Source organism: Salvelinus alpinus, chromosome 1, assembly GCF_045679555.1.
Source record: "Salvelinus alpinus chromosome 1, SLU_Salpinus.1, whole genome shotgun sequence".
NCBI lineage: Eukaryota > Metazoa > Chordata > Actinopteri > Salmoniformes > Salmonidae > Salvelinus > Salvelinus alpinus.
In genome coordinates this window covers 54,958,816-54,982,580 of record NC_092086.1, presented here as the reverse complement: position 1 = coordinate 54,982,580, position 23,765 = coordinate 54,958,816, and the positions used below count along the sequence as shown (strand labels likewise).

General features: G+C 43.8%; 2 protein-coding genes across 2 annotated transcripts; both read right to left on the bottom strand.

The window, feature by feature from the left end:
* Window positions 1-117: 117 nt before the first annotated feature.
* On the bottom strand, window positions 118-15,916 carry itga2b (integrin, alpha 2b). Its single transcript, XM_071409809.1, has 31 exons — window positions 15,665-15,916; window positions 14,570-14,700; window positions 14,307-14,404; window positions 13,741-13,912; window positions 13,326-13,375; window positions 13,082-13,127; window positions 12,413-12,532; window positions 12,116-12,160; window positions 11,724-11,767; window positions 11,568-11,633; window positions 11,340-11,392; window positions 11,089-11,164; window positions 10,803-10,938; window positions 7,815-8,000; window positions 6,765-6,810; window positions 6,519-6,626; window positions 5,949-6,004; window positions 5,695-5,846; window positions 5,233-5,343; window positions 5,007-5,074; window positions 4,680-4,827; window positions 4,303-4,395; window positions 3,801-3,880; window positions 3,406-3,486; window positions 2,723-2,828; window positions 2,331-2,483; window positions 2,011-2,109; window positions 1,613-1,729; window positions 1,295-1,396; window positions 991-1,113; window positions 118-730 (listed from the first exon to the last, which is right to left on the bottom strand). Exons 1-31 carry the CDS (start codon window positions 15,835-15,837, stop codon window positions 608-610), a joined length of 3,162 nt encoding a protein of 1,053 aa, XP_071265910.1. The 5' UTR covers window positions 15,838-15,916; the 3' UTR covers window positions 118-607.
* A 716-nt stretch (window positions 15,917-16,632) lies between these two features.
* On the bottom strand, window positions 16,633-21,667 carry LOC139563163 (aquaporin-5-like). The gene is made up of 6 exons (XM_071381532.1): window positions 21,478-21,667; window positions 21,276-21,386; window positions 18,308-18,930; window positions 17,931-18,092; window positions 17,646-17,726; window positions 16,633-17,519 (listed from the first exon to the last, which is right to left on the bottom strand). Exons 1-6 carry the CDS (start codon window positions 21,665-21,667, stop codon window positions 17,352-17,354), a joined length of 1,335 nt encoding a protein of 444 aa, XP_071237633.1. The 3' UTR covers window positions 16,633-17,351.
* Window positions 21,668-23,765: the final 2,098 nt, after the last annotated feature.

Genomic DNA, 23,765 nt, shown 5'->3' with positions numbered 1-23,765 from the left:
TCACTTAAAAGTAGGCTATCTGTTTGCATGCACAATAGCTGCTATTAATTTGCAGTTGTTTTAAAATGCATATAACATGTCAATGTAACAAACAAAAAAAACGTGTAAGTATTGTACTTTCTTGCCATATCTGAGTTTTTATTTATTATTCTTTTTAATAATAAACACATTATTGCCGGGTCTGAGTGTTATTGTCACTAGGGTCTCCCCTCTACAACAACAGGAAGCTGGCTCAGCCTTCAGCGAGTCATGATGGTCGCCCCAACACAATGGTTGCTTAGAGAGCAGGCCGATGCCATCACACTAACAAGGATATCCCCTCTGTGAACATTGGAATGCCAGTTTGGCTTCAAAAGGACACAAAGTGTTTAATCACGATTATATGATTATTTTAATACAAAATGCAACAGCTACAAGTTACCCTTTAAAAAAAATCTTTAGGGTGCATCTTGAGAAAATGTGCAGTTATAGGGAGTAAAACAAGAAGCCCACAGCAACATTTACAAACCATGTGAAACAGTTTAACACTCAGAAAACGTGTGGGCGTCTGTGTCAAACCAAATAAATACATAAAACACCAGGGTTTCTAGGGTGATACAGCAGTTATTTATGCTTGCTTGTCCTCTGTGTTTGGGGGCATCTCAGCGTATTCTGACTGTCCAGCCCCAGCTAGGTGTTCTGCATCGTCATCATCATCACACGGGGGACGGTTGCGATTAAAGAACCCCACCTGAAGCATAAAACATTTACATTTCCACATGTTGTTTCCTGATTCCGGTTTCATTCGTGTGTCATCGATGACATTCTCCTTTATGTCCCCTCTAAATTGTCTCCATTTAAAACAAGAGTTACGGGTTTAAGAAAACATATAATTAAAAAAGACAGAGTGATCGATACTTAGATGATCGCTGAGTAGCACCTTCTAAATGCTACCCAGTTATAGGGCCCAATCTTGCGCCACCTGCTGTTTTAACGATGTCAGTACATTACCTTCCAGAAGATCAGAGCTAGCAGAGCAAGGAGGAAGAGGCCAGAGACCACAGCCACAACGATCCACCACACCGGCACTTCCTTCTCTCCATCAGGAGCCCTCCACACCACACTGGTCTGGGTCTACACACACATGGTCAACTGGCTCCAATTAAATCTGTCCAATAACTACTGAAGAAATGGTTACTTTGTGTGATAAGGTTGTGTATGTGCCTCAAGTAAGTCATTTATGTCATTAGTAAATAAGTGTTGTCTACACATTAGTGGAAGTGGAAAGGAGAAACCTAAGTTATTTTTTTTTTACCTCAGCCTGTCCACTTGGCAGCACTTCAGGCTGGATCTTGGAGGGCATATCTATAACCTCATAGCGTGCTGTAGAGTGGAGAACATAATTCTCATAGGGCCTCTAGGGGAAACAGAATGAGGGTTCCATAATCATTACGGAATAATGTCAAAGAAGTAAGATCTTACAAAGTGCTATCTCAAAATTATGCAGAGCTGTCTGGGAGCGCTTTTCCTTTACACCTATGAATGTAGATATAGTGAAAAAATTGTGTGGAAAAGATGTCACTGTGATTCTCTCTTTCCCTATCTCTTCCTCCCTCTCCCTCTTCCCTCTCACCTCCAGGAAGGTCTGTACCCAGAGTCGAGACATCACCTTCACCACAGCGCTCCAGCCTCTCTCCAGACCTGTGGCCTCACACACAAACCTCAGACAGGTATCTCCACTAGTGCAGTTCTGTAGAGAAATCGAGAGAGGAACACACCTGACTGAGTCAACCAGTTTCCCCCATTACACATCAATTCAATGTACCCATCCACATGAGATGTAATATTTTGTTATACAGCCCCCTCTTGTGGCACATACAGAATATTGCAAGCTGTCCCTGAAATTGCAGCAAAAAAGGAACTAGCCTATCGTACAGTATCAAGTAAAGACAAGACCGTTTGATTGTATTGCGGTCAGAAGTACACTGATGCATGTCATTATGTTAATCGCGTGAGGCGACACTTGTTTACCACGTGAACGGTCTCTTTGCGCTGAGGCTCCTGCTGTGCCACCTCATTCTGTTTGACCTTGTGCACTTTACCAACAGTAGTATTCCCGGTCTTCACCAACTGCCAAAACAAAAGAGTGTACTCCAATTTCATATGACCAAAACATAATGAAAAGAACAATAGAAAATCTGGTTTTGCTTCTATTTAAGGCAAATATAAAATAAAATAGTGATTTCCTTTTAAATTAAACATAATTAATGGTAAAAACAACATAGTTTTCCCGCTATAGAAATATTTGCTGTCTGGCACACTGCAGAGCCACATCATGCTACCTCTCTCACCTGATATGGGTCGATGTCAGGGGAGTCAGTGTGGCAGGTGAGGAAATCCTCAGAAGCGTTGGCGAACACATAGAGCAGGAAGTCTCCATGGTGATGGGTGGGGAACTCTACCTGCACCCTGGCGTTGACCGTGCTCGGACCCAGGTTTCTCAACTGAGTGTTTCAACAAAAAAAACACATGCTTTCAGATTTCGCTCACTAAGTTGGATCTCATTGTCAATGCTTATATATGACATAACATATACAAAACATACTCTATAAGGGCCTTATGGACTCTTCAAATAGATGTTACACATTTTGACCTAAAACTGCAACAACCTCAGAGAGACAAATGTCTTAAATGCTTTGTTTCTTTTCTGAATGAACCACTGAGTGAACCATAAAAAGGTTACCTCATAGACGTGTTCCACTAGCGGGCCAACCTCTTCTAGGTCAGCAGGATGCTCCTTCTGTTCCCACTTGGCAATGGGCAGGACACACTCAGGTGGAGAGGAGCCCCTGTCCAAAAAACAACAAGCTACAAGGGTGGACCAAACGCTGAGGACAACACTGATAACACTAGCCTGGTCCTAGATAGGTTTGTGCTGTCTTGCCAACGATTATATGGTTGTTGTCATGCATGGCAGCGCGGACAGCAGATCCGGGATCCAATAGATTGCCTCATTTCTCACTGATCTTAGTAGAATATAGGGATCAGACTGCTTCAGGATGCTTAATTTGCACCTCTTGGTCTTACAGTTAAATAGTCCTAGTGATAATTAGTAACTACGTGTCCTGGGAAAGCCAATAACTACAAGGACAAGAGGAAACCATGGTGTTACTGTACTGTATTACGCTCGTATTAGGACAACATCTTCCAATGGCAAACATCACTCATCCCTTTTGGATATGAGATATTCAGTCTGCTACTTCTCTGGATTGGCAACTCTGAAGGCAGCTCTGAATTGTCACACAGAAAGTGTGTCTCAGGAGTCAGGAGGAGTGCTCATTTCCATGGTAGCACAAAACAGCACAGTTTATGGCTCTGATGATAATTGGAGGATAATTGGAGGACAATGAATGAAGGCCCACCCACCCTCGCATCTCCAGAGCTGCCTCAGCGCTGACATTAATCCTCAGATGGGCCACGTTACTGTCAGGGTTCTGGCTGTTCTTGCTAGAGATTATAAAGGAAGGAAACAGCTGAATGAATGTTGACCATTTCCCTTGTGTCATTAGAAAAACCATGAACCTTCAGCTGACACCTTGAATGTCTAAAATACAGACAACTTGATTAACAAGCATGTAAACCATGTGTATCTCAAAGACCCTAAATATGCCTTACATTGTGCTGATCACTCTACACTAAACATTAAGTTTAGTGATCTTGAATTTCCCCCATTAAAATGTTGTATTAAAAACACAAAAACAAAGCCTTGGTAGCATCGAAGGCATTAAAACCACAAGACGGGATGAAAGTGTTGTTCTTGCCTTTTGATCTGTAATGTGAATGCCACGTGGCTCTCCACCTCCTCCAGGTTCCCCACGCTGAAGAACAGACCGGCCTGGAGCTACGACAGACAGAGAGAAGAACATACTGTACTGTATCATTCAGACTGACAGGACAACAGAGCTGTTGCAAACACACAGTCACATGTCATCCACATCCTTTGACAGTGAAGACCCAGAACGGCACTATTATTCTATGTGTAATTCCATGCCAACTCAGTGTGTCCGGCCAGAGTTTGGAAGGTTGGGAGTTCAATCCCCGGCCAAGTTAAACTACAGACTGTAAAAATGGGAACCAATGAGTCTCTGCTTGGCACTCAGACAGCATTAAGGAGATTAAGGTGATAGATTAGTGTCCTGTCCATCAAGCTGCCTCATGCTACGGAAACAGGAGATAGGCTCCTGCTCCAATGAGCCATTCTGACTCATGCAAGGCACGTGCAAGGGTATTTACATATACTATATTTAATTACATGGTGGTTACCTTCTGGCCCTGCTTCATAGGGTTCCCCAGCTCACAGACCACCACCACCGTCTGGTTCTCCTTCTTCTGAGCACAAATCAACCTGCTGAAGCCCTGGGAGAGATGGCACACTCAGACAGCCTATTCATTATATAATGCACTATTTTTGACATGGGCCCATGAGGCTCTGGTCAAAAGTAGTGCACAATATAGGGAATAGGGTGCCATTTCAGGCGCAGACAGTGTGTTTTACGTAGGGCCGGTAGGCTATGCTGACCACATAACCTGACCAGCAAAACTCTGGGCTCATAGTTTTTCCTGCAGGTCACGTGTGTGGGACAGTTGATGTCACTCTGTTAACAATTCCCTTTTATTATGAGCAGGAGAGTGACAGTCACCTCTCTGTCAGTCACCATACTCTGGTAGTGTGTGTTGACAGGTGGGCGTATCTCCAGCTCGGTCTCGTAGGCCCCCTCTCCTCTGTTCTCCGCTGTGATGACCAGCAGGGCAGGGTGGTCATCCCCTATCAGAAGACGGACGGTAACTCTGAGGATGGGTCAAAGGGTTGTATTAGTAGACAGGAATAACACGCTCTAACTAAACCCTATTTTCTCCGCACACTGATCCCACGATCCTACTTGGTCAAATTCTTGAAAATGTAGAATGACCAAGAAAACAGATGACACTACTGAGTGATGAGGAACTCAGGGGAGTTTGACACTCACGGTTCTGCAGTCAGCTTTAGGTCAGGGACACAGACGTTGTCCTCTCCGCAGTCCAGAATGATCCTGGTCTGCACAACACACAGACACATACACACATTTTTATTCCCAAAGAAACAAACACCTACGCTAATTCATAGGTTTCGACTGTGTAATTACCACTTATAAATGTTATTCCTTTGCAAATTAAAATGTTTTAATACATTTAGAATGTAATGTGTGATGTCACCTGTGCGACCACAGCTCTCTGGCCATGCAGCATGGCCTCCTGGGAGTTGGACAGGCTGTAGTTCAAGGAGATGAAGATGGGGCTGAGCTTGTCCTTGAACTCTGACTCATGCTGGAAGAGAGACAGGACGCATTACTGACATTGATGCAATTAACCCTCAATTAAATTGAAATTCAGTAAAGATCTACTGCAGTTTAGTGGTAAGACAATATCAATCTATTCCCCTTTCAGGTTTGTCTATTGCCACTGACACTGGCAGTGTTCACAAGCTTTTTGTGAGGTTCCTAATAGTATTGTGATTGGAGCCTGTTGTAGTGTCACTTCAGTGAATGGCCACTTGGGGGCATCAGCCTGATTAGAACACTGCTGCACCATTATGGTTTTATTTCAGGTTTTGAGCACTGACCATTGTAATACATAATACAGGCCTATAAATTGGCTAAACTGGCACAAGCAACCCACCCGTAGGTAAGCGGTTTGGTTCCTGCAGACCACTCCCACATCTCTCTGAATGGTTAGCTGAAAATACTCTTGGGGCAGATTGGTCTGCAGCAATAGGGTCCTCCTGGCCATTGTCTGTTTCATCTTGTCCAGCTGAAGCTCTGCATCTAGAACTACAAGAGTGGATGTAGTGTCTTGAACAAACAGACACCTCAAACTCAAGGAGAATATGTATGTTTCCACAGGAATATATGACTTCAGTATGCGTCTCCTACCTATCTCCTCTGGAATGCTGTGGCCAGACACACTAATGCACATCATGACTGTGAAGCTGTAAGGAGAGAGACAGACCGCATCAGTCATAATGCCATTCTGAATTTACAATAACAAATTCACACATCATCACGGGAAAGATCAGTCTAACACAACCGAGAACTGTCCAGACATGTCACACATCTTAATAAAATGTTTGGCACTTAGGATACTACAGCAATTCTACATAGTGCCAACACGTGCATGTTTGCCGTGCCCACCAACATTTGTCCATCATAAATGTTCTTCCCAGTTGGGTGCTGCAGCACCCCCTAAAAAAATAATATTGATTAAAAAAAAGAATTGTCACAAAGTATTGCACTGGACCTTTAATAGTGCTGTATTAGCGGACCGATATAGCGTCTGTAGTGCAGGCAAAATGTTTTTTCAGCACCCCCCCACCCCTTGAAAATACAAAAATATCAAATATACATCGTAATTAAAGCAGCACCCGCACCCCCAAACAACTTCCCGCGGCTATGGATAATGCCCACACTAATGGTATGATACTCTGGTATGAGAAGAATCTTTACCAGGCCACAGGCTCGTTGGTGGTGGGGCGCTGACACTCCTTCACATCTGGGTTCAGGAAGTCAGGATAGAGGGTGAGTTGGGTCTTGGCCATCACCACGGCTTGAGCCCTGGTACCACCCCACACAAACAGAGAATAGACGGTGTGGGTACATTGTGAATGCAAATGTTAAACTTGCTCCAGATAACATTTCTCAAGTTCATTTAAAGTAACGAATAAACAGTTTGTTTGTCTCACACTACTGTACCTGTACACAGCAATCTTATTGACTCCCCATGCACCAACAATTAGATCTGTGAGGCAACAAAGATTGATAATAACAACTTGCAAGCTCTTATTTATCTAGTCTTGAAACATAAGAAATATAGAGTCATGATACAGCTTTGAAAAAAAATGACATGATTGATAGCACTTTCTCATGAAAGGGTATCAAAAAATAGTCCATGGGATTGATTGCCCTTTTGTAACGGCCTGGACCTCTGCTTCATATCACAGTGACTCCTAAGAAACTTAAAGTGGGAAACAAAACTATTTTCACGGAAAGAGGTCAGCTGAAAAAAAAGAAATAGTTTTCACAGTGACCAGTTTGTCTCAAAGAGTTTAACTGTAACAGCCTCAGAGACAAAGAGCGCCGTGAGTGTCTTTAAAAGCCAGAGGTGTTGCACATCAAAAAGCATTGCTGTGTTGAGAGTAGTTCACTAGTCTCCAAGGGACACTAAATGTATCTCCATTTAGTGCTCTCCCCCGACAAATGTTGGCCACTCTACTGGATGAGTGACCTTTCTGTTTCTCTCTCGTGTGTCCGAGAAACTTTGCCTTCGTCTCCAGGGGGACGGGAGACAAACAATATGTCAGAGGACGTTTTTACTGGGACTGAAAGGACTTTGTTAAGTAGTGGCAACATGTCCTTGGGTAGGAGTCAGCTACAATGAAAAAGACAACAGATATCTTTGCTGCTGCTGTTGTTGAACTGCGCCAGAGGCTGATTGTGGAGTCGTAAGGGAAGAGAGTGACCTCCACGTGATCTTACAGGTTGACATCTCCAAGTGGTCTTGGCAGGCTTGACACTGTGACTTGACAAGAGAGGTAGGGACATTGTTGGGAATTGTTGGCAGGGGTAAGGTTTGTTGTTCCATAACTTCTCAAAACTTGATGAGATTATTATTTCACGTTTTTGGGCTAGAATCAAATACTTCAAGTCAAAACACATGTATAACCCAACATAATCAAATCCACATATATTCTAAATCAAGGTAAACAAGCCTACAGTTTCCGAAGAGTTCGTTTTCAGACTAACCTGGGTAGCCATTTGAATCAATGTCAGTGGCCCCTCTCAGGGTGAAGCCAAACTGTGCTGGAGAACCTAGGGACCGGAAGGGACTCTCGATGACCTGGGTATACTGGGGAGACAGTCCATCGCTAGTCCCCATGTAGACGAAAACCCTCCCTTCAACGCCCGAGGATGGGGCTCCAACAGCAACATCTGAGAAAGACAGAAACACTTTATAGTGATGAGTAATCCACGGACAGAGTGCATTGAAACACTGCTATGACAAAAGCATTCCCCACCATTAGAAAATTTAGCATTTCAAGAGGGAATCATGAAATCAAAGATTGTTTCCGAAAGGAGATTAAAGTGTTTTGCAGCGGATATTTTCACATTTAATATCATTCCTTGTTTAAGTTACCCAGAAAATCAGATACTACTGATGGAAGGATATTGACCTCATCCCGTCAGTAAAGGATGCCTGGTTATTCTTTAAAAATGCCTTCCTCACCATCTTAAATAACCATACCCCATTCAAGAAATTTAGAACCAGGAACAGATATAGCCCTTGGTTCTCTCCAGACCTGACTGCTCTTAACCAGCACAAAAATATCCTGTGGCGTTCTGCATTAGCATCGAACAGCCCCCGTGATATGCAACTTTTCAGGGAAGTTAGAAACCAATATACACAGGCAGTTAGAGAAGCCAAGGCTAGCTTTTTCAAGCAGAAATTTGTTTCCTGCAACACAAACTCTAAAAAGTTCTGGGACACTGTAAAGTCCATGGAGAATAAGAGCACCTCCTCCCAGCTGCCCACTGCACTGAGGATAGGAAACTCTGTCACCACCGATAAATCCACTATAATTGAGAATTTCAATAAGCATTTTTCTACAGCTGGCCATGCTTTCCACCTGGCTACCCCTACCCCTACCCCGGTCAACAGCACTGCACGCCCCACAGCAACTCGCCCAAGCCTTCCCCATTTCTCCTTCTCCCAAATCCAGTCAGCTGATGTTCTGAAAGAGCTGCAAAATCTGGACCCCTACAAATCAGCCGGGCTAGACAATCTGGACCCTTTCTTTCTAAAATTATCTGCCGAAATTGTTGCAAACCCTATTACTAGCCTGTTCAACCTCTCTTTCATGTCGTCTGAGATTCCCAAAGATTGGAAAGCAGCTGCGGTCATCCCCCTCTTCAAAGGGGAGGGGACACTCTTGACCCAAACTGCTACAGACCTATCTATCCTACCCTGCCTTTCTAAGGTCTTCGAAAGCCAAGTTAACAAACAGATTACCGACCATTTCGAATCCCACCGTACCTTCTCCACTATGCAATCTGGTTTCAGAGCTGGTGCACCTCAGCCACGCTCAATTTTCTAAACGATATCTTAACCGCCATCGATAAGAAACAATACTGTGCAGCCGTATTCATTGACTTGGCCAAGGCTTTCGACTCTGTCAATCACCACATCCTCATCAGCAGACTCAACAGTCTCGGTTTCTCAAATGATTGCCTCGCCTGGTTCACCAACTACTTTTCCGATAGAGTGTCAAATCGGAGGGCCTGTTGTCTGGGCCTCTGGCAGTCTCTATGGGGGTGCCACAGGGTTCAATTCTTGGGCCAACTATTTTCTCTGTATTCATCAATGATGTCGCTCTTGCTGCTGGTGAGTCTCTGATCCACCTCTACACAGACGACACCATTCTGTATACTTCTGGCCCTTCTTTGGACACTGTGTTAACTACCCTCCAGACGAGCTTCAATGCCATACAACTCTCCTTCCATAGCCTCCAACTGCTCTTAAATACAAGTAAAACTAAATGCATGCTCTTCAACCATTCGCTGCCTACACCTGCCCGCCCGCCCAGCATCACTACTCTGGACGGTTCTGACTTAAAATATGTGGACAACTACAAATACCTAGGTGTCTGGTTAGACTGTAAACTCTCCTTCCAGACTCACATCAAACATCTCCAATCCAAAGTTTAATCTAGAATTGGCTTCCTATTTAGCAACAAAGCATCCTTCTCTCATGCTGACAAACATACCCTCGTAAAACTGACCATCCTACCGATCCTCGACTTCGGTAATGTCATTTACAAAATAACCTCCAACACCCTACTCAACAAATTGGATGCAGTCTATCACCGTGCCATCCGTTTTGTCACCAAAGCCCCATATACTACCCACTACTGCGACCTGTACGCTCTCGTTGGCTGGCCCTCGCTTCATACTCGTCGCCAAACCCACTGGTTCCAGGTCATCTACAAGACCCTGCTAGGTAAAGCCCCACCTTATCTCAGCTCGCTGGTCACCATAGCAGCACCCACCCGTAGCACGCACTCCAGCAGGTGTATTTCACTGGTCACCCCCAGGGCCAATTTCTCCTTTGGCCGCCTCTCCTTCCAGTTCTCTGCTGCCAATGACTGGAACGAACTACAAAAATCTCTGAAACTGGAAACACTTATCTCCCTCACCAGCTTTAAGCACCAGCTGTCAGAGCAGCTCACAGATCACTGCACCTGTACATAGCCCATCTATAAATAGCCCAAACAATTACCTCATCCCCTACTGTATTTATTTATGTATTTAATTTGCTCACTTGGCACCCCAGATGTTCTACTTTTCACATTCACCTACTGCAAATCTACAATTCCAGTCTTTTTAATTGCTATGTTGTTTTTCCTTTCGATACCGTGGCCTTTTTATTGCCTTTACCTCCCTTATCTCACCTCATTTGCTCATATTGTATATAGACTTGTTTTTGTACTGTATTATTGACTGTATGTTTGTTTTACTCCATGTGTAACTCTGTGTTGTTGTATGTGTCGAACTGCTTTGCTTTATCTTGGCCAGGTCGCAGTTGTAAATGAGAACTTGTTCTCAACTTGAATACCTGGTTAAACAAAGGTAAAATAAAATAAATAAATAAAAATTCTGCTGCCCCTGAGGCAGTTACTATATTAGAAGGGAAGATACGTATATTATAAGTCAAATGATTGTATATCAGAGCCTCACCGCTAAAACCGTCCTTGTCCAGGTCACCGAGGGGGGCGATGGTGCTGCCAAAGCGTCCGTACAACTGGGAACCTGTCAGCTTCTGGTCTGGCTTGGAGTGGAAGGTGGAGCGCTCTCTCTGCAGGTACACACTCACCTGGGAAAGGATTACACACATCCATTGTCTCGGAGCTGGGTATAAAAAAAGGTTCATAAAAGGTGAATGGAGACTGCACACTGTGCTCCCATGTGCTAGATATATTTGATAACATTTCGACCACCCAGGACTCATCAGGTTTTCACTCACCTGGCCCACCTCCTGCAACTGCTGGCCCGACACACGCTCCATGAAGAGGGGCGCCCCGATTAGGATGTCGTCTAGTCTGTAGTAGACAGAGGACAGAGCAAAGAATGGCTGGACATTTGAGCTCTCTTTCATGGTTCCTTGAGACAGCAAGCCAGCAAGCCAGTGGCTTAGACGTTATCAGGTGGTTAATTCATGTTTAATACTTCCATGATCAAGGGCTAAAAAAAGTAAGTATGAGAGTTTTGACATACCCATCATTGTTTATATCAGTCACTGCAACGCTGTGGCCAAAGTAAGAGGCCACCTGCAAGATGAAAGTTGCACGTGGTTTTGAGTGGACTACGTTGCTCATGACTCAGAAATCAACACAAAGGCATATCTGTATAGACATGTCACATAGTGATCACTTCTTCATCACTCTCCTGTAAACAAGTAAATCAAAATAAAATGTGATGGAAATGATGGAAATGTAGTCTCACCTGAGAGCCTAAGAACGTGTGTTTAACTCCCAAAAAGACAGGTGTATTTCCATTATAGATTTTGACCTGGATACAAAGCCACAACGTTAGCTTAGATCACTCTCTAATAAATGAATATGAAAAGTAAATGATCATAACGCCATCGGGAGCCCTTACTGAGCCTGCTGTGTTGCGATCATTAGGCACTCCAACCACATAATCTGAAACAGAAAATAAATTATTGTACTGGATTTAAAACACAATAAACCAGACTTAATTCATGAATTATTGAGAAATGTTTCAACCTTTTGTATCTTACTGACAAATGTTTGAAGGTTTTGTACAGCTGTCACCATCACTACCAGGCACATAAAGTGTAGGAAGTGTTATTCTCTAGTCTGGGCACCGCTCTATGGACCTATGTGCTAATATTCCATTCCTTGCCATTCTTTGTCATGCAAAACATGAACAAATGTTTGGCATGACAATGAGTCGGAATGATAGTACAAACTGGGACCAGGCTAGTAATTATCTGCTTGTGTGGACACTTTTGACGGGAACTTTCTCACCTGGTATTGAGTCTCCAGTGAACTCGCCAGTGGCCACAGAATACCCTGTTGGCGAAACCTTTCGGGTTTATTGAGAATGTCACTGAATATCATTGCACTGAATATTTTAGGCCAGTGGTTCTCAAACCTCTCTTCGGAGTAGCACACCTGATTCAACTAATCATCAAGCACTTGATTAGGGGAATTTGGTTTGCTAGTTCAGGGTTGCAACAAAATTGTGAAACAACCTTGGCGTCTCTGAGAAGAGGCTTGAAAACCATTGCATTAGACCACAAGTCTTGCGTGTAGCCCTCTTACCATGGTAACGATCGTATCCACCAGTCTCAGGGGAATGGGTTTGTCCTGCCACATAAGGTTTGGCATTCTGGCTCTTGGCACTGTTGACGATGTCAGGCAGTCCTGCACTGATGATCTGACCTGCAACAGAAAGGTTAAACACCGCAACCATCATTTGTTGAAGACACTTTAGTAATGTTTATACATATTTATTTCATAATATTTTCAGTAATATTAGTAAAATTAAGCAGACAGGTTACCTCCCACATTAACAATGTTCTGACATGTTGTTGCCATAGGTCTGGCATTTGCGAGACTATATAATAATATGATAATTAATCATGCTCAGTCATCATCAACCTTCCCGGAGACGTCCTAACAATAGGGCTATTAATGTATACATGTATCCTAGGAGTGTTGAACAATGCAATAATGGAAGCCACCATAATTATGGAAGCCACCAGCCTAAGAACCATGTATGGTGACATTTTATATTTCTTGTTCTTAGTATTTAGTGTTTGTCCACTCCATTTTTGTTCAATGCTCCAGCAGCGGAAGCAACCAACCCCCATTTCCCAGCAGCCTCAGAAAGTGTAGCATCCAGCTCCAATGCCCCAGCAGTTTTACCTCAGGTGTAGCGTCCAATCTAGTTTAACCAGGCTAATAATGGCACCAGATGGCACATGTTACCTTGAAAGTAGTAGCCTCCAGGAGCACCGATAAGGAGCCTTCCCTCCTAGAATAGTACAGCGAGAAACAAATCAAATTGTTATAGATGGTATCATAACACTGTTGGTGTAATTACTACCTTACAGTATCATAAACTATGTGGATCTAACTGATCTATTCTGCTACTGAACATGACTGTGTAGTATATAACATTATATGAATCAAAAATAAAAAGTGTGATGAGTAATGTTTGGAGTGCGGGTACCTTTGTTATGTCGGAGCTAAATCCCACTTCACAGTATCGTCTGTCGTTATCTGGGAATCAAGATCAGGATCAAAGATGAAAACATGCAGAGTAGAAAGAAAGACCAGCAGGCAAACTTTTGAACATGAAGTCAACTGGTATTTTTTAGAAGGAATAACCTAGTAGTTTTGTGGCATAGCAGTGACAATGATACTCAATTACCAAAAGAGTTCTGACAAGATGCTTGTTTGTCTGTGTTTACACAGGCAGCCCAATTCTGTTATTTTGCCCAATCTGATTGGTCTGAATAACAATTAGTGGCAAAAGATCAAAATTGGGCTGCCTGTGTAAATGCAGGCTTTAAGTTTTGAGTGGACAACAGAGGAACCTGTTACTGTACTGTACTGGTACTACTGGCATGACTAATATCTCTTACTGTACTTCAGTTCTTCGTAAACTTTCTCAGTCATGACATCTCTGCAGGGGGAGAAGTTGACCGTTTCCCCCGTCAGTGTATTCAACACTAGGCAGGTCCCCACTGGAGTGTTCTGAGCCTCGTCACGTTCCCCCACGTCTATTACGTTCCAGTGGAACAGGGGGGCACAGGCCTGTCGCAGGGGGACGGAGTGAGAGAGAGAAGGGAGGAGAGAAAGAGAAAGAGGGGGAGAAGGAATGTGATATCGAGATAAAGATAAGGGTATAAAACAAAGTATTGTAGAGAATGACCGCGCGAGAAAAAAAAGTTAATTAAGAAGGAGCAGAGGCATACAGACATTGGTAGAAAGAGAGAGGGGATCGGTGGTTGGGAGAGGAAAGAAAATACATTGAGGGAGGGAGAGGGGTTCTGTAAAATATTTAGAGGATCGATATCTGATGCATTCTATACTGCACAGTGACTGTACACAGCAGCCTTCAGACACACAGCAAAATGAGTGACTGGTTTATGAGAATTCAAAGGGTGAGAGAGTGCGAAGAGTATTGTGAAACAACGGCTGGACTCACCACAATGTAGTTTCCGGAGGATCGCACAGTAGCACCAAACCACTGGTGGGACTTTGAAGAGCTAATCACTAAGTTCTGGTGAGGATAAACCTCATCACCTGTAGATACATCAGACAGCTCAGTTTGTCAACCTTTTTTGTAATTGAGCCCAGAATAAATAAATATCTACTTTACTTACTTACTGATCTGCAGTATGATATGTTCACAGCTTTAGAAAAAAATGAGAAATGCATGAATAGGACTTTTGATAAGTAAAGGTTTACCTTTTGTGTCAAAGGTCATGGTAGTACAGGCCCCTCCTGTCTGTGCCCAGGGACAGAGATACACAGCCCCCGCCTCAGTGACTCCTGGCTGACTGGTGTTGGCTCTGGGGGCCCCAACCACAACACTGATGCTGTGGGACAGAAAATACTAGGGTTAAAATATTCTCTTTGGGATTCCAGACAAGCATCTGATGAAAAGCCATTCAAACTCCACATACCTTGCCCAATTTAATATAAGAGTAATACCAGCATATACAGTATATCACCCAAAGTATGTGGACACCTGCTCGTCAAACATCTCATTCCAAAACCATGGCCATTATGCCGGAGTTGTTCTCCCCTTTGCTGCTGTAACAACTCTTCTGGGAAGGCTGGGGCATTTCTGCTTGGACTTGCTTCCATTCATCCACAAGAACATTAGTGAGGTTGGGCACTGATGTTGGGTGATTAAGCCTGACTTGCAGTCTGCGTTCCAATTCATCAGAAAGGTGTTCGATGGGGTTGAGGTCAGGGCTCTGTGCAGGAGAGTTAAGTTCTTCAACACCGATTTCGACAAGCCATTTCTGTACGGACCTCGCTTTGTCAATTTTTGTTGTTGTTGACATTTTTACATTAAATGCATTGCATCCGCGGACAAACAATTTTGGCGAGGTGCGCGCTTCAGCACTTGACGGTCCCGTTCTGTGAGCTCCTGAGGTCTAGCACTACGCGGCTGGGCCGTTGTTGCTCCTAGACATTTCCACTTCATAACAGCACTTACAGTTGACCAGGGCAGCTCTTGTAGGACGGAAGTTTGACAAACTGACTTGTTGGAAAGGTGGCATCCTATGACAGTGCCATGTTGAAAGTCACTGAGCTCTTCAGTAAGGCCATTTTACTGCCAATGTTTGTCTATGGAGATTGCATGGCGGTGTCCTCAATTTTATACACCTGTCAGCAACGAGTGTGGCTGAAATTGCCAAATCCACTCATTTGAAGGGGTGTCCTCATACTTTTAACTATACAGTGTAGTTTAACAGATACCATAAAAACGATGCAATGCCTATTGATTGAAGCAAAGCCAAAACTTACCAAATAGTATATTGCAATACTCACGTTTTGTTGCTAAACTGATAGAAATCTGCAGAGAAGCCAAAGAAGCTTCCCTCAGGGCCAGAGAACTCCGTGAAGTTAACCAGGTTTAGATTTAAGGTGTCAGAGTAATGTGGGAGAGCAAATAGCAGGAGACCCATCATTTGTATTGATCTATGAATCCGGTGTTCCTCCATCTTTTTCAGCTATAGCTCTTCTATGTCTCCGTCAACTCCCTCACTGCAAGTGTAATCCAAATTTCTTCTTCCCCTATGTGAGTAATTCTTATCATCTTCAGCTGCTTTTCGCAAGGCAGGGAACTTACACAGTAACGTCGAGAGGGCTGTCATAGATAGCGCAGAGTTGTTGATGTGAGTTGAAGGATTTTTTTCTTAATAAGCAAAATGTATTTGCGGCTCTCATTGCGTTGTGTTGAGTGGAGTGTAACTAACTGCTTCCTGTAGATAGGACTTTGCAGAGAATATTTTGTGACATGAAGTGAAGAGATGTCAGTCTGTCAGAACAGAACTGCAGCTCTCAGACACATTGGCACTTATATTTCTAGTGTTATATTAACTTGTAAACAACGTCTCTCATAGTACATCAATGAAAAAATAAGTACACGATTCAAGAGTGTGCATAACCAAGGTATAAAACTCTCGTGATGTGGATCCAGATACAAATGTTTCAATTTTTTGTCTCTCAGTTGGGAGAGAGAGAGAGAGAGAGAGAAAGAGAGAGAGAGAGAGACACAGAGAGAGAGAGAGACACAGACAGACACAGATACAGACACACAGAAACACGCACAGGGCAGGGTTGCTGGGGTTTGAGAGATTATGGAGACACTGGTCAATTACACCCAAGCCCTTCCTTCCCAGGGCATGGCATCTCATGGAAACAGATGGAAAATGTAAGTGGACCTGGCACAAAATGACCCCTGTAGCTTCACACTCACTTCCCCTGTACACACGGTAGGACGACTCAGTTCGCTTTTCAGCTTTAATAAACTCTTGCAGAGAGAATATGAAAAACATGACGTGCCATTTCAATATAGTGAAAAACAAATGTAGAATTAATTATGTAATAAAGAACATTTTACTGAGTCATACAGCTGTCATTTAAATATGTATAACAAGACAAACCCCGTGATAGTGGTATATAAAAACACGGATTATAGTGATCTGTCCCATAATGTGAATGATTATACAGCTGGTACCCGTACTTTAACTGACCTGAATGAAATCACCTTGGACACTCATTGACATGTCCAGGCTTTGGTCTGGATGTACATTATCTGTTTCTATAGATGGTTCAACACCTCAGAGAGGTACAAAGATGCACAAAATGAAGTCAAACTGACAAACAACATGATTGTGAAGAACCTGAGATGGTGGATTAGTGTTTTGTTCAGTTCTGAAATATCAGATTACTGGCCAGAAAGGAAACTATCCGGTACACTCAGGAAAAGAGAGGAGAAAGCAGTCTCCCAGAGAATACAGCAGAGTATATATTATCATAGCTACATTGTAGATGTGCATGAATACTGTAGATGTGTACAAATGTCGCGTTTCTTCACTCAGTGGTACTCAACGATGGACCCAGCTAGCATGACCACTTGTGTACACCAGTGGCAAATGGTCAGATATCAGAGAATGGTGCGTGGTCACCTTTGGTCAATGGTCAGAGAATGGGAAGATAACTGCCTCCATCTCTACTCCACTGTGTGTTCCAAGGTGGTGGGCTGTTTGAGTGGATCCTTGGGAAACAGTTCCTTAAACTCAGCCAACCAGTCGCCAGGGCTACCCCATCGTGGGTAGAGCACCAAGTCATGTAGCAGGCCAGCTAGTAACGCCCCCGCACACGGCCCCACCCAATACACCTGCAGAGGAGAGAGACACTTTTTCATAAGTAGATTTGTATGCGTGAACTGTGGTGTGATGTTCGTAAATAGTGTCAATATACTTTTGTAATTTCATGGAGTCAACTTGTGTTTGGCCAGGCTCACCCAATGGTTTTGAAATTTTAAAGTGACCACAGCTGGACCAAAAGACCTAGCAGGATTCATCCCACAGCCAGTGTACCCAATCTGGTCAAAGGTTGAAGGTAAAGAGAGAAAGGGGGAGAAAAAGAGAGAGAGGGGGTGGCATGAAATCAAAAGATAAGTCATAGGAAAAATGTAAAGATCGACAAAATGTTTTAATAGACAAAATCCATCAAATTACCCATAGAAACTCTATTATGGTCAGACAGAATTTAAACTAGCACAAATAGGATCTGGCATCTTCCTTACCGCCACTAGATTTCCCAAAATGACAGACAAGCCGACCACTACAGGACCCAGGAGGTGGAAGGCTGATTTGGCTCGAGACGTGGCGAGGACACAGACTACCAGCTGAAAGGTGATGGCTGTCTCCACTGTGAGGGCTTGGCATGGGTGGACACCCAAGGCTACCTGGAAAAAGAAACATTTTACAGATATCAGAGCTGGATTCATTGAGTTAAAATGTTTATAAACACCCATAATCAATTAAGCCCATACAAAAATACAAAGACGTTTTTGGCAAAACATTTCTAATAATGACTTTTCGGAAGCGACAATACTACAGAAAAACAATACTTCACTACAACCTAGAATCAAATAAAAATGTATTAGACGTGACTCGTGACCTCGTTCATCCCCAGATGCCCTCTGAGCGGGACAGGCACAATTCCCATGAGAAGCGCACAAGCACAGAGTGCACCGAGGAGCTGTGCCCCCACGTAGAGGACAGCTCTCCAGGGGCTCACCCTCAGTCCTGCAGCCAGAGCCAGGGTCACAGCCGGGTTCAGGTGGACCCCTCCTCCAGAGGTAGCAGGTCCCAGGCACACAGACACCACAGCCACGGAGGCCCCGAATGCCAGGGCCACATGCAGGGGGTCAGGGTGGCACTCGGAGAGGGGCTGGGAGTCCGAGAGAAAGGATGGGTCGGACTCTGAGGACAAGGCATGGAGATGATGATCACTGGTGGGACTGGAGAGGCTCCCATCCCAGCCTGGAAGCTGGGGCCATAGCACCACCGAGGCCAGACTGGTGAAGAGGAAGATGGCAGTGCCCACAAATTCACACAGGAGGTCCCGGAGGAAGGAAAGTGTCCAAATGTTCTTCAGGACCAATGCCAGACTGGAAAGGACTTGCATGATGGATGAATGAATCTCTGTCTCTCTGTTGTCCTGTTTCTCTGTTTGTTTGTCGCTCTGCCATGAAACACATCCAGGAGTCAGCAGCAGCAGAACCAAACAACCACAAGGGACTGCAATGGGAACCTATATAGAGGGGGCATCTACCGCTGTGTGACGCATATATCAGGAAGGTGGCCTCTTTCTTTCCCCGCTGGGATTATTTACCTGTCCCCTCAGTATACTGCTTGTATTGTGATGTGTTCTGAAGGTGGGTAAGGGTGGAGGGGAGGTGAGGAGGCTTAGCTAAGCCAATGCATGTTTTGGCTTTCTGCTTTCCTGTACTCTCAGATGGCTGCCGGTAAATGTCGAGTGGTGTCCTCTTTCCGGGGGGGGGGCACAGATTTACCCATAGGTAATGAGCGGCCACTAGTGAGGGGCCGCTAGCGTCTGGTCTCTCTTTGCAGCTGGGGGGGTCTCCCCTCATCCTTCTTCTAACTCTCTCACATACACCCTTGCCTCTGTTTCTCAAAGGAAAGTGCTTCACCAGAGAGGATTATATGGTTACCTGAAGCTTCCTTTCTTTCAGGTGGAAGAGGAGTGTGGCTGAGGATTGAGCTGAACAAGCCAAAGCCAACTAACTGATTTGCAATTAGTGGTGCCCTGGGATTAATCCAAAAGCCATACTTTCCTGACCTGGGGTCAACCAGAGTTTAGGATCAATTTATATCATTTAAAATAAACTGATCAAGATACTGTCCACCCAAAAAGAAGCCAAATACAGCATTTTAAGCCAGCGTAGCAGGTAAAGGATGCCAAGAGAGAGGCATTTTTAATCCCCTCAAAGGGAGCTCTCTCATCACAGAGAGTGGCCAGGGAAAATTTAGTGTAACAGGGTGACTAAGAGAGGGTGGGGGGAACTAACCACGACCACAGTAAAGCATGTGAAGGTCAGTTAGGAACAATGGCAGTACAGTTATACTAAGATTCCCCTGTAGAGATAGCTTTCTACCAAGGTCATGGAATCTGATACAGTACCTGAGGCTGGTTGAGTCAGGACAGGGATAACTGTGTAAAATATGATATGGAGAGATGGGGTTTCAACAACATGTGGAGATGGGGATGAATGTAGATGACAGGGAATGTCATAGTAGGACATTATACATAAAACGGAAAACAGGGAGACTACAGTATGAGCCTTTAGACTATACAAAGTATCAATTGGTGTGTGTGTGTGTGTGTGTGTGTGTGTGTGTGTGTGTGTGTGTGTGTGTGTGTGTGTGTGTGTGTGTGTGTGTGTGTGTGTGCGTGTGCGTGTGCGTGTGCGTGTGCGTGTGTGTGTGTGGTGTTAACAAGGGGAGACTATTGAGGCCTGCATTTGTGAAATGTTTGTCATGTAAAAACACGAGGTGGGTATCTTCAAAAAGTAGACTACAGTATTTTTTCTTCTTATAACTAGAACACAAGTTAAGAATGGTTAGCTGCAGATGCTGTGCAATGAAATACAGTACATCGATTCATTCAGTTAGTGCAGAGTCTGCTGTCCTTCAGTTATTAATCATCCATCCATTGTCATATCCTCCATCATCTCTACTGTTTCCTGCCTCCTTGTCTCCTCATTCTCTTGCTTTCCTGTCTTCCTTACGGACAAAGAATTCCTTTATGCACCCCCTCCCCTGATGAAAACAGCTTTGAGTGGCCCTCAGTACTTACCACTAATGGATAGAGGGGTATAGAGGATTTGGACTGTGACAGTCACGTGGCACCATCGCAGGGAATTGGCGGCAACAGAATCTAAGGTGTTGTGCACTTGTTCCTTTTACTTTTCCCTCTTCCCTTGCTTTTCTGCAAAGGTCAAGCAACTTGTTTTTCTTCTATGGGACTGATTCTCTCAGATGGCTACGTGTGCCTATTCTGTTTCCCATGCCTGGCCCATTCCACATGTATCCGATGATGACCCACTGATTTGTGAGTCCCTCTCCTCTCCACTCTCCAGAAACGTTAGGAGGACTCTGTCTCAGTTTGTAGCTGGCAGAGATTAAATTATGAGATTGGGTTCTGAACGTTCAATGGCCCGCCAATACTCCCCGTGCAGGGGTCACACAAACACATTCGACTCCAGACTCACTTTTGACATTTGCACGGCCATGGGACACACTGGAATATATACGCGCCGTGTCATCACTTTTCAGAACGGGAACGATTGGAGCTACACAGCGGGAGAACTGAATGGGAGTAATGATGTTTTTTTCCTGCAGCCGCTCCAACTCATCCTCAACTTTCTTTTGCCTGGTGTACGGCACTGTCCTGGGCTTGAAAAAAGCAAGGCTCGGCCTGAGGATCCACGAACAGCTTATCTGCAGTACTCTGCAGTGTGCCCAGTTCATCTTTGAAAATCTCACTCGTGTGTGTTTTATCTCACCCCAGTTCAGTTGTATTTTGGTGAGCCAGTCACACCCTACTAAACTAGGCCCATTACCTTTTACCACCAGGAGCCGTGCTCTCGCTTCCTGGCTGTTGTATGCAATGTCCATCTCCAGAGCCCCCAGCAATGGTATGGTCTCCCCGGTGTATGTACGCAGTCTGATTCCTGCCGGTGTGAGGGCAGAAGCCTGTTTTGAGCCTCACATTTGTTTGTAGGTCTCCTCACTGACAGCAGAGGTAGAGGCCCCTGTGTCAACCTCCATCCTCATCTACCTCCGCTGTAGCATAGATAGGCTCTGCACGCGGCTCACTCACATTAAAGATGTTGTAGGAGTAATGCTCTTCCTCCCCTGCGTTCTCTAGGTTGTGCGCTGCTGACTGTTGCTTCGTCGCTGTGAACATGATCTGCCCAGTCTGCCCACCATCTGGCTTGCTCCTCGGACCCATGCATTGTTTTGCTAAATATCCCTTTCTGTTGCAATTGTGATAGACAGTATCCTTGAACTTACAGTTGTTTGCTTAATGTGTTCCCCCACATCTGAAACGTTCCACTGCTTTTCTCCTTTTTCCTGCCGCCTCTTTTGTCACCTGATGCACTGCACAACTTACACTGTTGGTCTTTTGAATATTTTACTAGCGGCCATCTCCATCCGTTGAGATTAGTTCCAATGCTCTCTTGAAAGTCAGTGTGGCTTCCCGCAGCAAACGGCGCTGTGTGCTGCCCTCATTAATGCCACAGACTAATCAGTCACAGAGCATGTCCTCTAACATAGCCCCAAATTCACAAAGTTCAGAAAGCTCACATAATTCAGCAACAAAGTTAGCAACAGACTGAACTGATTCCCGAAAATTGAAGTTAAATTTGAACCTTTGGACAATCACTGAAGGCTTTGATTTGTGGTGAGTCTGAACGAGAGCAACTAGTTCCACAAAAGGAATTTCTTATTGTGACTTGATAAGCACATTTTTACTCCTGGACTTATTTAGACTTGCCATAACAAAGGGGTTGAATACTTATTGACTCAAGACATTTCAGCTTTGAAATGTTTGATTCATTTGTAAACATTTAGAAAAATATAATTCCACTTTGACATTATGGGTTATTGTGTGTAAGTCAGTGACAAAAATCAAAATTTCATAAATTTGAATTCAGGCTGTAACATAACAAAAATGTGGAAAAAGTCAAGGGGTGTGAATACTTTCTGAAGGAACTGTAAACATCAAATAGGCTTATATTTATTCCTGACCAGCAGATGTCACTAGTGTATGGATGCCCATTCCCACCACCCATTGTTTAAAATATAAACGTCAATACTATCTCAGCATTTCGAGGTGTGAGGTTATTTTCAATGGGCCTAGAGTTTTTCCTGATCTTGTAGGCTAACCTAACCAGATACAACTGCGGACCCTTGTAATAAATCAGCTGTGAAATTGTTTTATACGGGCTATGATGGGCCCAGATTTTTTCTAATCATGTCATATGGTGTTTAACCCTTACAAAACCGGACCCAGTTTTCCTTGCATGAAAATTAAGCAGTGATTTGGTATGCCAAAGGAGACCCCAAATAACATATTTCTGTTTTTTTTTTGTATAATTCAACACTCAGCAATAGTTATAAATCCAGTTGAGCTGACATCCATTTATCTTTGGCTTTAGTCATCAATCTAGCAAGAGGGCAATATTGTATTAATCCTAACTCAGTTGCTAGAGAGAAAGGAAACAACTCAGGGATTTCACCATGAGGCCAATGGGAACTTTAAAGGCCATGATAGAAGAAAACTGAGGATGGATCAACAACACTGTAGTTACTCCTAAATGACAGAGTGAAAAGAATGAAGCCTGTTTGAAAACATGCATCCTGTTTGCAATAAGGCACTAAAGTAAAACTGCAAAAAATGTGTCAAAGAAATTAACTTTGTCCTGAATACAAAGCTTTATGTTTGGGGCAAGTCCAACACAACATATCACTGAGTACTACTTTTTATATTTTCAAGCATGGTGGTGGCTGCATCATGTTATGGGCATGCTTGTCATCGGCAAGGACTAGGGAGTTAAGCACAGGCAAAATCCAAGAGGAAAACCTGGTTCAGTCTGCTTGTTCAGACACGGAAACAAATTCACCTTTCATCAGGACAATAACCTAAAATGCAAGACCAAATACACACTGGAGTTGATTACCAAGATGACAGTGAATGTTCCTGAGTGGCTTAGTTACAGTTTTGACTTAATTAGGCTTGAAAATGTTTGGCAAGCTGTCTAGCAATGATCAACAACCAACTTGACAGAGCTTGAAGAATTTTGAAAAGAATAATGTGCAAATATTGTACAATCCAGGTGTGCAAAGATTTTGGAGACGTACCCAGAAAGACTCACGGCGTAATTTCTGCCAAAAGGGAACATATTTAAAGGAAACATATTTACCCTGTGAAATAAAAAACAAGAGGATTGTAAAATTCTAACGATATTCCAACATCTCTCAACGGTAGGCCTACACTGCTTCTTTTATATATGTGATTCTAAAGGACGGAGACATTGCATCCCGTT

Bases quoted from the DNA above. Each gene is read 5' to 3' on its own strand.
- itga2b (XM_071409809.1), bottom strand. From the start codon at position 15,837: ATGGAGGAACACCGGATTCATAGATCAATACAAATGATGGGTCTCCTG. The intron at 4,396-4,679 runs GTGACTGTCACT...CATCTCTCCCAG, and splicing joins GTATGGTGACTGACAGAGAG to GGCTTCAGCAGGTTGATTTG. The intron at 2,110-2,330 runs GTGAGAGAGGTA...TTGTTTTGGCAG, and splicing joins CTGACATCGACCCATATCAG to TTGGTGAAGACCGGGAATAC.
- LOC139563163 (XM_071381532.1), bottom strand. From the start codon at position 21,667: ATGGGTCCGAGGAGCAAGCCAGATGGTGGGCAGACTGGGCAGATCATG. The intron at 21,387-21,477 runs GTTGACACAGGG...TCACACCGGCAG, and splicing joins GGAGGTAGATGAGGATGGAG to GAATCAGACTGCGTACATAC. The intron at 18,093-18,307 runs GTCACGAGTCAC...TTCTTTTTCCAG, and splicing joins GGCATCTGGGGATGAACGAG to GTAGCCTTGGGTGTCCACCC.